Source organism: Tauraco erythrolophus, chromosome 9 (assembly GCF_009769465.1).
Source record: "Tauraco erythrolophus isolate bTauEry1 chromosome 9, bTauEry1.pri, whole genome shotgun sequence".
Lineage (NCBI taxonomy): Eukaryota > Metazoa > Chordata > Aves > Musophagiformes > Musophagidae > Tauraco > Tauraco erythrolophus.
Genome location: NC_141473.1, coordinates 314079 through 326173, shown reverse-complemented (window position 1 = coordinate 326173; position 12095 = coordinate 314079). Strand labels below are relative to the sequence as shown.

The 12095-nt window shown below is 44.4% G+C and overlaps 1 protein-coding gene across 1 annotated transcript in view; it reads left to right on the top strand.

Annotated features, from left to right (window-relative positions):
* The window catches only part of INPP5A (inositol polyphosphate-5-phosphatase A), a 253129-nt gene that overhangs the window by 150369 nt on the left and 90665 nt on the right, over positions 1-12095 (top strand). Inside the window, 2 exon segments of the mRNA XM_086616504.1 lie at positions 704-756; positions 8264-8383. Of these exon segments, the coding sequence (XP_086472630.1) occupies positions 704-756; positions 8264-8383 (173 nt within the window).

The window sequence follows — 12095 nt, the reverse complement described above, 5'->3', positions numbered from 1 at the left end:
CTCGTTACCCTCACCCCGCAGTCGTTGTTAGCAGTGAACAAATGGGATGCAGAATCATGTCCTTTGGAGGGAGGTTTAATTTATGGCAGTGGCTTAGGAGTGGTGCTGAAAAAATCCTTTTGCTGTATCACAAGTGCCATGTGTTGGCGTGAGCTGATTTGTGGCTTTCTTGCAAACGTTGCACTTTTGATAAATGTAATGTTTTACCATTATTTAAATTCCCCTTAACTTTTATAGGAATATTGGGTGGGTTGGCTCAGCAGGAGAAATAGCTTTTTAGCAGATCTCATTCATTTTAATTTGATGTAAATCTCTGATGACATTTTACGGTTCAGGTAAAATTACGAAGAAGCCAAGACATTTGTGCGTAGTCAGTAAGAATTTGCTGGTTTAGACTAAGCGTGAATACAGTTGTAAAGCTTTCCTCGTTGGTTTTCTTTCATCTATAAACAGCTACCAGGGCTTGTAGTAATTTTACAGGTAAGTTTATAACTGCTGCAGGACCAAAAATATAAGTAATTCCAGGATTTGCAAGAAACACAACACATGTTTTCAAGGCATCTCCAGTTGGTGTGTAATGCTTATTAGTTGCTGTGTGTGGATGAACTTTGTTTTATTCTCTTCTCTTCTCTGTGTAAGCACGTTTCGTTTTCACGGTAATCCTTTACTTAAGGTGACTGATTTTTATTTGCTTATTTTTCAGTGCAAGTGGTCCAGAAAAGGTTTCATTCGAACAAGATGGTGTATTACTGATTGGTAAGTTGCATCTTGAAGTTATTTCTGATTATATGCACATTAGGTATCATTTTGTTAACAACTGTTTCAAAGAAGATATTCATATGTATAGATGGGTCTATTCATGGAACAGATTGATTGCAAAACAGTTCCTTTGCTTTATTATTTGTGGAGCACATAACGCTCAGGAGGTTGTAATGATGCACGACAAAGTGTCCTCTTCATATTCACATGTGCGTGCAATTAGCGTGGGACAGTTGGGGCCATAAGCAACCTCTCAATCAAGCATGATCAGAAACGTTTGGTGTCTGTGACCGAGGCCACAGGAGTCGCAGTGCGGAGCCATCGGTGTCCCCCACCGCCGCTCCACGTGGCACCTGACACGGCCGCGGGCCCACGGCTCTCGCCCGGGTCAGGTCCCTGTGCCTGGCTGTGGGGTTCCTGAGCAGAGAGGTCCTTCTCTAGGAGCTCGTTAAGCCGCCCATTTAAGCCCAGTCCAGTGACCACTGAGTCAGTGGAGGAACCCTACCATTAAGGAATGCAGCTTTTTAAAACCAGTTCCTACTAGATTACTTTTACTGGAACAGAACTTTTTATTGTTGTATTCAGGTCAGGATTGCCATTTTAAACCCAAGGCATGGTGCTGCTCTCTGTGAGGTTATTTTCATCCCAGGACAGAACAAAGCACCCGGCAGCCCAGCGCTCACTGGTGGGTTCAATGGGGGGCAGAGCAGGCAGCACACCCCATCCCCGCGCTCATCGGCTGCTGAGGAAACGTCCCACCGAGCAGGAGTTACTAGGTTCAATAGCACCTGGCTGTCTTCAAAGCAGAGAGAGTTCCTCCTAAGATGTATTGTGCAAATCTACAGAAGGAACAAACATTTTTTTGTTCCTGGGATCATCCAACAGCCTAAAGAGGTGGCGGCTGAGGGGAGCAGACGACTATATGGGAAGAGAAGCTGGGCATCATTATGGTGTTACACACCAGGTCACTGTCTTTGGAGGCAGCAGTGCCAACCAGTGTTGACAAGAGGTGTGTCATAACTGAGGCTATTTACTATCTATGTTTGAAAATGGCATCTTTAGTAACAATAACAGTACTAACAGTAGGAGTATGTGTTGGGGGGAGCAGCTGATTGTGCAAAACACTAAACCTGAGAGAGCTTGAAAATTTTCCATGTCTTAAGACAAGGAGAGGTCAATAAACCTGCAGATGGTTGAGATTTCTTTATTCCTACCTGGAAATCTGACCATACTTTTTTACCATTTAGGGATAATTCTGGTCTTTACTGCTTATTTATGTTGTAGCCGCCTAAATGTGTGTGAATGTTCAACATTTTTCCCTTTGTCCTGAGGTCGTTTCACGTCTTAAAATTGCAAGTCTGATTTTGAAGGCTGGTGATTGTTCACACAGGCTGACTTTTGAGTGCTGAACAGCGTTCTTGCTTGTTTCCATAAGCATGTTTATTAGATTAAGCAAACAGTTTGTGAAAGATGAAAAAGCAGCAGGTTTTCTCCTTTTACACACTTTTGACCCAGAAATCAGACAGGCAGCTATGGGATAGTGTAGGTTCTTTTTAATTTTTCCAGATCCATATGACACGGCATGTGATGTCAGCAGTAGAAATCTGCAGAAGTGGGTATCTAGCACCAATTGCTGATCTGGCCTCTCCTCTTGTATCAGCAGACTTTTCCAGGTTCTGCCTCTCCTATCGTCTTGGATTTCCTCTTTGCAGAAAATATAACATGGATTTATTTTTAGGCCTTTCCAAGAAAAAAATGTTCTTCAGAGATAGATGTAAAAGAAATGTTTTCTTGCAGGTTGATATTTAAAAAGAATAGCTCTTGGAAGGAGCAGTCTGTAGCTAGATGTTCTGATCAGATAATCTACTCTGCTTATGTTTCTTAAGGGTGTATTGGGAAGTAAGAGTGAGGAGGCTCCCAGCTTATTCTGGTCTTAAAGAGGTGAGCTATGGTGGTAGTTCTGTGTCTGAAATAGTCTGCAATTATGATTCACATGATCCAACAATTTCTCAGATGTTTCTAATGAGAAGTTGAGTTTCTGGAGAACATAAGTGAAGTATTATGTAAAATGCAGAGGTTTAGAAAATACACCTGATTAGGTCTAAGTGCATAATGTGTCTATTCATGGTGTGATAAGTGTTTAAACTCAGTCTATGTGCATATGCAAATGGACAGAGTTCTGGCCATTTTCATAATCATGACTTTTGATCTATTCATTTCTACATGCTAATAGTTCAATAAAAATATAGCCTGGAGACTTGTTAATACTTCTTTGTGAATCCTTGAAAGGAGCTATTAATTTCCCCTGCCTAGGAAAACATAATTATAGAATGTACCTCATGCCAAAAACAGAGGGCTTCCAAAAACCAAAAAAGTGACTTCAGAAGATTTCAGAGAACTGTCCTCCTTTTCCTTCTCTGTGATTCAGTGATTTGCCTCAGTTGAGTTCCTCTGTGAATCCAGGTTTTTCACATCCATTATTCTTTGCCAGTTTATCGTCAGCGTGAACGAAGAATTAAGGAATCTTAGGGCACTCAGAGATTTCATTTTAAGAAAAAATGAAAGAGAACTACATAACTACATGCACTTTTTTTTTTTCACCTTTTATTTTTTTAGTATTTTTAATATAAGGTGGGGCAGGATTTCCTCCTATTCCAACAGTTCTTAGTATTATTGTGTTAATAGGTGCAAGATAGTGTCCTAAACGCATTACAGTCTTAAATGCAGTTTACAAATACAGTTTATATTTGGTAGGAAGGATGGAGTAGAGAATACATTTATAAAATGTAGGTGTGGCACCAACTTGGGAATGTTTGCAAGTATATCAGAGGTCAGAATCAGCAATCAGAATTGTTTTGATATTTTAGAGAAAATAGGATTGCAAGATTAAAGTCAGGGAAGTGCAAAGCATTGCACTTTGAGAGGAGAATTCAAAAGCCCAAATACAATATTGGGAATAACTGACTCATTACCCATGCTGTAGGGAAGGATCAAGGGAGAAGAAATTTAATATGGTTCATTATTATCTTACTGAGATGTGTGAATAGATAGATCATGTGAAGGACATGAAGGGAGGAAGGTGTGGTAATTGTATAATTGAGTGCTGCCGAGGCCTTTGGTAGAGCACTCTGTCTTGATTTGAGTGCTGTGCTTTAGGTAAGCTGGAAGAAGAACAGGAGAGTCAAGAATGGTGGGAGTGTTTGAGTAGGAGGTGAAAAAATTTGGCTCACCACATCTGGGAGGCTGGTTGATGTCTGTCTCCCTGCTGAAAGGGCAGAAGGAAATCAGTTTCATTTGCAGGAAAACAGATACTATGATGAAAGTTTTAATTTAAGGACAGGAAAATTGTAGGTGGAAGGTCTTTCATTAGCAAGTTCTAAGAACAAGCAATTTTTAGGCAGATGGGGATGGGTTATAGATAGCTTCACTCAGGAGGTGAGTTCATGGCATGGGGTCTCTCCTGGTCCTACAGGGAGTCTTTCTGTTCGTCTTTGACAGACAGGAATGGACATCTCAAGCCATCGTCTCCCAATTATGTTTTGTAGTTACGTACTAATTACATGGGGCTTTGAGCAACCTGGTGTAGTGGAGAGTGTCTCTGCCTGCAGCAGGGAGTTGGAACTGGATGATCTTTGAGGTCCCTTCCAACCCAAACCATTCCGTGATTCCATACATCTTAATACGAAGGTTAGTAGGATACTTTATCGTCACTGTGAGTTCGTTCAACAAGATACGCTGTTCCCTTTAGCCAAAACATCCCACCAGTGTCTTTGGAAGAGGCCTTTGTGCCGGCTGCTTGGTGACCTGTGTGTTTTTAACACACGTTCGCTGTTTTGGCTGCCATACTTGCTGTGTCCAAATCCGTTCCCCAGCTCCGTCACGGTCTGGGGAGTCTCCCTGTGCACAGCTTGGGGTTTCTGCTTGGCACCTCTCTCTGCCAGAGTCTGTTCCATCTTCTTGCTGGCAGGCTGCAGGCTCCTTTCTGAACTTGAGGTATGTTTGCCTTCTCTGTTGTTTTTTGTCTCCACACTGAATTCTCCCACCAGAGATGTCTGTGCACAGGACCAGTAATGCCAAGTCAGTGTCAATTAGCTGTTTGTTCAACTCTAAACTGCTTGGCTCCTAGAAAGGGGAAAAAAAGAGCTGTTTTTCAAATCTGAAGTCCCAGGTGAGGTGATACAGGCGGGTGATGGGCCCGAGCTGTGGCTCACCTCGCAGAGGGGCTCAAAACTCACTACATGGACCTTTCAGTAGCAGCAAGGCCAAGGGAGAGGGAAGACGCTGAGAGGACATTCAGTGGATTTTTGTGGGAAGAGGCAGCTTGAAATCCATAGATGGCTCTGGGCTAGGCGGGAATGGTGCTCATCAGCGAAGCAGAGAAATGAGAATGTGTGTTCTATTGCTTCATCCAGTAGTGTCTCCACATTCAGCTTGTCGTAAGGTGGGGAACGCGTGGTTTGGGAGCGCTGCGCAGAATCATCAGTGTGCACCTGCCACTGCTGGTGAAGAAAAGAGCTGCCAAAAGGGGGTAAAGCCACAAAACACGCAGTGCCTGGAGGAGCAGCACTTCTGTGGCCGTCAGTGTTGTTTCCAGGAGTCCCAGACAGAAGACCAAGAACCTGCATGTCTGTGAAGGGGAGCTGACAGAGATCCTTTGTGCAGTGTCCTGAGCTGCCAAGGACAGCAGCAGTACTGAAGAATACTTGGACAGAGAGTTTAAAACATATCTAGTATGGCCATCCCCATCCTGCCTGAAAGTGTCAGCAAGACTGGACTTTTTTTAGAGCTGCAACGGTTTCATTTTGCCTCCATTCCTCCCAGAATGTCTTCTCTCATTTAAGTGCTGGCTACTTTCGATCAGCTGCAACCAAATTTTGCCAGCATTTTTTCTGAATGTGAGAATAAAGCATTTTAAATAGTCTTGTTTCTTGTAACAGTCCCCTAGGGCAGACTCACCTCTACTCTGGTATGTAATTCTGTTTCTTCATAGTTTAAAAGAAGTCTAAAGAAATCAGTTCAATTACACCCAGAAAATTTTTTACCCTTGTCAGTCCAATGCTGGTGTAATAATTAATATTAGTGTTCATGGAACCTACCCAAAATGTATTTTTTAAAACACTAACCAAAATCATGCCCTCAAAGTGAAGTGCAGCAGCTGTTTTATATGCATGTAGGAGCTAATGGGGTGTGCAGGTGCTGGAGGGACCTCCTTTCCAAAACGTTATTTTGTTGATGCTATCCCTTAACTTTCCCTTTTGGAGCTTCATAGGAGACACCTTTCCTGCAGGCCCTCAGTGCAGTATGCAGGAATTCCTGCCTGCATGGGTTTGTTTGAGGGGGTTTTGTTGCAGGGGTGGAGGGGGTGATGGTGTTGCTAAATCTGTGTGAGAAGAGTATTCCAGGTTCTCTGGTTTCGTTGTGACTCGCCACATGACATCACCAGAAGAGCTTAACAGCAAAGCAATGAGGAGATAGGAGTTTTTCAAAACGCAGAGCAGGTCTCTAGGACACAAAAAGCCACAAGCAGAGCAAATACAAAGCAGAACACCAGCTGGATAGCTTTGTTTGCCACTCAGGTGTGTCCTGTCTGTCGGAGTTCAGAAAGAGCCTTCCAGGTGACTCCCAGCCTGCTGGAAGTGACACCTCGTATGTGATTAACGTAGGTGACAATAGGAAATTCCTCTGTCTGGGCATGTTTATAACAGAAAATTCTTTCTATGTGAAGGTTTCGTGCCACAGTGAAAAGTGGGATTGTGTGAAGTGATTGAAGGTGCAAGAATATAGTTGTGTACAGGTGCGTTGTAAGGCCAGGGGGTATCATTATTGTGAAAAATACTGTTACCAGCCCAAATCAGCCAAGTGTTGTGCAGCCTCAAAGAAATTCCAGTCCCTGTGTCAAGGAACTTATGCACTAACACTCAACAGGATGTAGTTATGAATAGCCATCACGAAAAATGGGCGGGAGATTAGGTGAACACATAGTGATCATAAGAAGTCATGGACCTGCTAGCGCAAGTCCAGAGGAGGCCACGAAGATGATCCAAGGGCTGGAGCCCCTCTGCTCTGGAGACAGGCTGAGAGAGTTGGGGCTGTTCAGCCTGGAGAAGAGAAGGCTCCGGGGAGACCTTCCAGCACCTTCGAGTACTTACAGGGCCTACAGGAAAGCTGAAGAGGGGCTTTGGACAAGGGTGTGTAGTGACAGGACACTGGACAATGGCTTTAAACTGAAAGAGGGGAGATTTCGATGAGATATTAGGAAGAAATTCTTCCCTCTGAGGGTGGTGAGACACTGGCGCAGGTTGCCCAGAGAAGCTGTGGCTGCCCCATCCCTGGCAGTGTTCAAGGCCAGGTTGGATGGGGCTTTGAGCAACCTGGTGTAGTGGAGGGTGTCCCTGCCCATGGCAGGGGGGTTGGAACTAGGTGATCTTCAAAATGTGCCTTCCAACCCAAACCATTCCCTGATTCTGTAACTTAGCTTTTATGCAGGGGATCAAAAGACGGTATTTCTTTTTCGCAGGGGTTTGAAGTTGGTTTCATTGATTAAGAAGGAACTTCCAGAATAGGAGCAATATGATTCTTTTCAGGAATCTCTTCTGTCCTGCTTGGCCATCCCACAAGGCAGACACTGGACACTTTAACAGCAGTCCTTGACTGTGTTGTGTTCCTCCTGGAGCATAGAGTTCCCAAAGCTGAGACAGCATTTATCCCTTGGGGTTATTTCCTTCTGGAGTGCACTACCAGCAGTCAGGAGGGGATGCCAACGTGATGGGCTTTTGGCTGAGCCAGCCTGCAGCCGGGCAAAGGGGCCGCTCTCTGACTCCTTGCCCTGCTGCAAAGTAGCAAAGGATGAGTTAATACTCCTGTCGTTCAGGTTAGGAAGCAAAACTGTGACGTTTTTCAGATTTTACTGACTCTCTGAGGCTGCCTGCTCATCCTGCAGGCTCCGTCTGAGTTAAACAGCCTGTGTCCTCTTCCCGACTGGAAGTGGTGTGCAGATTAATCGCTGTGATCTTGGCGTTCTCCACATAGGGACAGATGAAGAGCTGCAGTGAGATGATGACATTTTACTTTAATGTCAGTAAAATTCTGCTGTTTTTCATGTTGTTTATTGCAAAGCTGCAATTCTGCTAGGTATTTAGCTACAGCTTTATAAACTTGAATTTTGTTTGAACATTCAATTTTGGTTATTTAAAATATTTTAGTGAGAGGGTACTGCTTGATTTTTATGAATTGTAACTGACAAACAGCTTTTCATTTTCATGTTATGCATATTTTCAGCAAAAGCCTAGATGCAGTCTTACCTGTGGATGAGTTGTCATAAGTTTGATGATAGTCTTTGACAATTTTCTGATGATGATAGCTTAATTTGCACAGTCTGTGTGAGTACTTATTAAGGTAACATAAGAGAGAATACAGTAAGTGTTATGTTGAATGCTTTGCTGATGGAATAAATGTTTCTTTCTTTTATCCTGAATCGTTTTATTTTTTTCCTTTTTTGTCATAGTGCCTTTGACTTGGTAAACATTCATCTTTTCCATGATGCTTCCAATTTAATTGCTTGGGAAACAAGCCCATCGGTTTACTCAGGAATACGGCATAAGGCTCTTGGCTATGTACTTGATAGGTATGTATTAGCCTTTACTAGCCTCTCTCAATCTTCTGTGTTCGTAAGCAGCATATAAAAGATGTTTCAAAGGGCACACTCAGAAAAGTAGAGATTTTTATTCTGTGAACTGAAACTGGTCACTTCTTGTCAGAGTTTTCTAGATGGTGCCAATAACAGTTCCATTTATGACACTTACTCTTTCAAGCTAAATTACGGAGATTGGAGAATCTCTCTGAAGTCACCAAAACTTGTAGAGTAGAAAGCAGCTTTATTTTTCAGATGTGTTAGCTGAGCTTCTTTTAGGCTGTGTGGAGTCTAAAAAAGCTGCTGTTCAGGTATGTTTTCAGTTACAGAATAATAGAACAATTCTGGTTGGAAGGGAGCTCTGGGAGTCTCTTGTTCATCATCCTGCTCAGGGCAGGGCTGACTCCAGCATCAGATCAGGTTGTCCAAGGCTTATCCAGCTGAGCTTTGACAAGCTCCACGCACGGTGATTTGCAGCTTCTCTGGGACACCCATTACTGTGTTTGACTGCCCTCCTCGTGAAACTTTTTCTCCCTAATACCCAGTCAGAATTTCCCTCAAAGCAGTTTGTGTCCATCACTCCTCATCTTCTGGTGTGTGTTGCTGAGAGGAGTCTGGCTCTCTCTTTTCCGTAACTGCCGTACAGGTGAAGCCAGCGACAACGTCCTCCCGTAGCGTCTTTTCTGTAAACCGAAGGGATCCAGCTCTTTCAGCCTCTCCCCGCCAGTGAGGAGCTCCAGGCCCTCCACGTTAAACCCTGTGCTGTTTTAATCTCACTACCAGCCGAGTGCAGCAGGCAGCTCATCTTTTTAAAGCAGCAAGACAGCGTTTGCCTGCAGCGTCACCGTTACTGATAACATCACGGGTTACAGTGGCATTACAGAGCTGATCCGTCTGGTGGGTGGCGCAATACAGAGGAGAGTCCCAAAAACACCCAACAATTTACAGCTGCCCTAATTAGCAGTTGCAAAGACAGCTTTTTCTGGAGTAAGAAAAAGTTGTTTCTGCATGGGCATACGTGTAAACAGGTGTTTCTCTTACGAGGTGCTGCTTGGCTTCATGTTTGCCTGAGAGCATCTCTTGAAAGCAGCCGTGGCACACACGGCACACACGGCAATCTGTGGCATGAGAGGGTCCTTAAAACAAACTGCTTAGGCTGGAAAAAATAAAAGCAGAGCATTTTATGTGCTGTTTTCATGCCCCAGTCCCTGGTGTCTGGCGGCCTGTGGCGGTGCACAGTTGCCAGGGCTGCCTCCAGCCGTGGCGCCGTGGCTGCTGGTGCGTGCCAGGCTGGGAGAGCTCTCTGAGCGAGACCCCGGACCGGAGTGGGGCTGCTGCTGCCCTTCCCACGGTGAAGCTTGGGCAAGGGCCGCTCGGCTGGGCTCGCCGCGGGCACCGCGTGCTGCCCTGTGGGAAGCCTCAGCCCAGCTGGCGGGTGCTGAGCCCCGTCCCACCACCCGGCATGCACCAGCAGTGGGTGCCACGGTGGTGAGCAGGGCTGGCACGTTGCAGCTCGCTGAGGCAGGGAGGGCGAGTGCCCGGGGCTCGTGGGGAGTCGTTGCTCTGCAGGACGTAGGCTGTGGTCAGGGAGGCTGAGACGAAGGATGGGTTTGATGCGTCTCTCCCTTCTGGCATTTGCTTGCAGCCCTCCGTGCGTATGGCGAATGGGCGAGGAGCTCCCCAGCGGGACGTGACTGTTTGCTCTCGTGACTCCCTCTGGAGCAGCCTAAGGAGTGGTGCCGCTCCTGTTCAGTTAAAAGACACTCCTGAATCAAATTAAGTTAGGCATTGAAAAATACCTTTGCGTATGCAGTGCTGTCATTTTTCCCTCGTGGGTTTTCGCTGAGAAAGGTTCTGAAACGTGAAATGGATTATAAATACCTTTTCAATCACCTTCTAGCCAAAGTTTTATTTCTTTCTGTAAGTTTTCTCTTATTTAAAGAGAGACAGATATTTTAGCAGAAGAGACTGCTCTTCTGCTCTGTGTAAATCAGTGCTTTTCCTGTGCACCCCAGCAGAGGGCTAAGTAGGAATTTCTCCAAAATCTGCATTTATTTTCACTTTCGGGGGTGATAACAAGGATGAAGAGGAAAAATCCAGTATGTCTTCTCTTGCAATGCTTGTAAAGCTGCTGAGATCCTGAGAACACACTGGAGGCACTTGAAAGGTTTGCAGATAGGTAGCATGCGGTGGTTTATAAAAGATCCCTTGTTTAGAAGACAGAGATGCACATCAGGATCTACTCTCAGTGCAGTTTGAGACAGATTTTTGAGTTCTGCTACAACAGTGTGGGAAAGGCCCATTTTATTTCATTTTTTCCTGGCTCCATTGGTGTCGTCTCCTTTCCTTATGCTTTGCATGAGGGAGCTTTAGCAAACCTGTATAAACCTTTTGCATTATTTATTGCACACTTGTTTACAGCATACAGTGTGCTTCATTAGCTAATTTTGGCTTCGGACCTCCCACGATGCCCTGGCAAGGGTAAGGTAATAAGACTGTAGTATTAGTGTCAGCCGTGGGTCAGAGATGTCAGGATGGTATATCATTAAAATGTGACACTGCCAAAAACTGCCCGGACTCCCCTGTCCTTAGAAAAGAAAACCTTCAATTTTAGGTTGCACACTACTGCTGTGAGCACTGGGATGAATTGTTCATTTTGAGAGAGCAGCCAGCCGCAGATCCGGACCTCCGCAGCGAAGTGATGGGCTGGCTGGCACAAAAGGGGAGTTCTGTAGGAGCAGTGAATAATGGGAAACCCCTTTCATCGGCATTGCTAACCTTTTGGCAGCCACCAGCAAACTCTATTCTGATCTGCTGATTGGGGAGGACAATACACTGAAGCTCACTTTGAAAGAGTGCTGCCACCAACAGTGTCCCCATTCAGAGGGTTTTGGGAACCATCTTTGGCCATTGTCTGCCATCACTCCTTCAGACGGTAGGAAAAGGGAAAGTGAGAGCGTTTATATGGGGAAAAGTACTTCTTTTCTTGGCTTTAATCTCTCTTTAAAGCTTCATAGATCTACATTTCCAGCTGAGCTACTGGAACTATGCAGTGTCAGATAAATACAGAAGAGAGAGGTTTCAAGCTGAGCTTTTAAATCCCCTTATCTGCATGAACTAATAATGCAGATTTAGTGCTGTTAAAAACAGAGACTGATAAGTCTTTTCCTTTAAAGCCTTTAAACTGCTAAAGAGCATTTAACAGCAATGCAGTTCAAACCCAGCGAACAATACTGAGAAGGAAAACAGTTTAATGAGCTAAACCTTCACTGAATGAAACAGAAACACCTTCTCACAGTTGATTTAGGTCACTGTGGGAGTAAGTGAAAGCGCAGTTCTGTTCATGCTGCATCTTCATAAACATGAATTAAGTACAGCCTTTCACGTAAGGTAAAAGCTATCACAGGAGTCTGAAATACCAAAAAGAAAAGTGTTTGCAGATAAAGCTCAAAGCTCGTTTGACTGTTAAAATCATCAGGGAAGTTGGTTTCCCAAAATTGTTTTACCTCTGAGCTTTTAAGACATAGGCACGAAACTGCTCGACATCTCTTAATTACTAAGAAGGGGAGGGATTAGAGGGGAAAAAAACAAAGGAAAAAGTGTCAAGTAAATGATTTAAAGTTGCCACTGAAAGTATTCTCCGGAGGGAATATTTTAATAATTATAACAATGTGTTTTGGGAGTTGAAAGGTTTACTCTTATAATG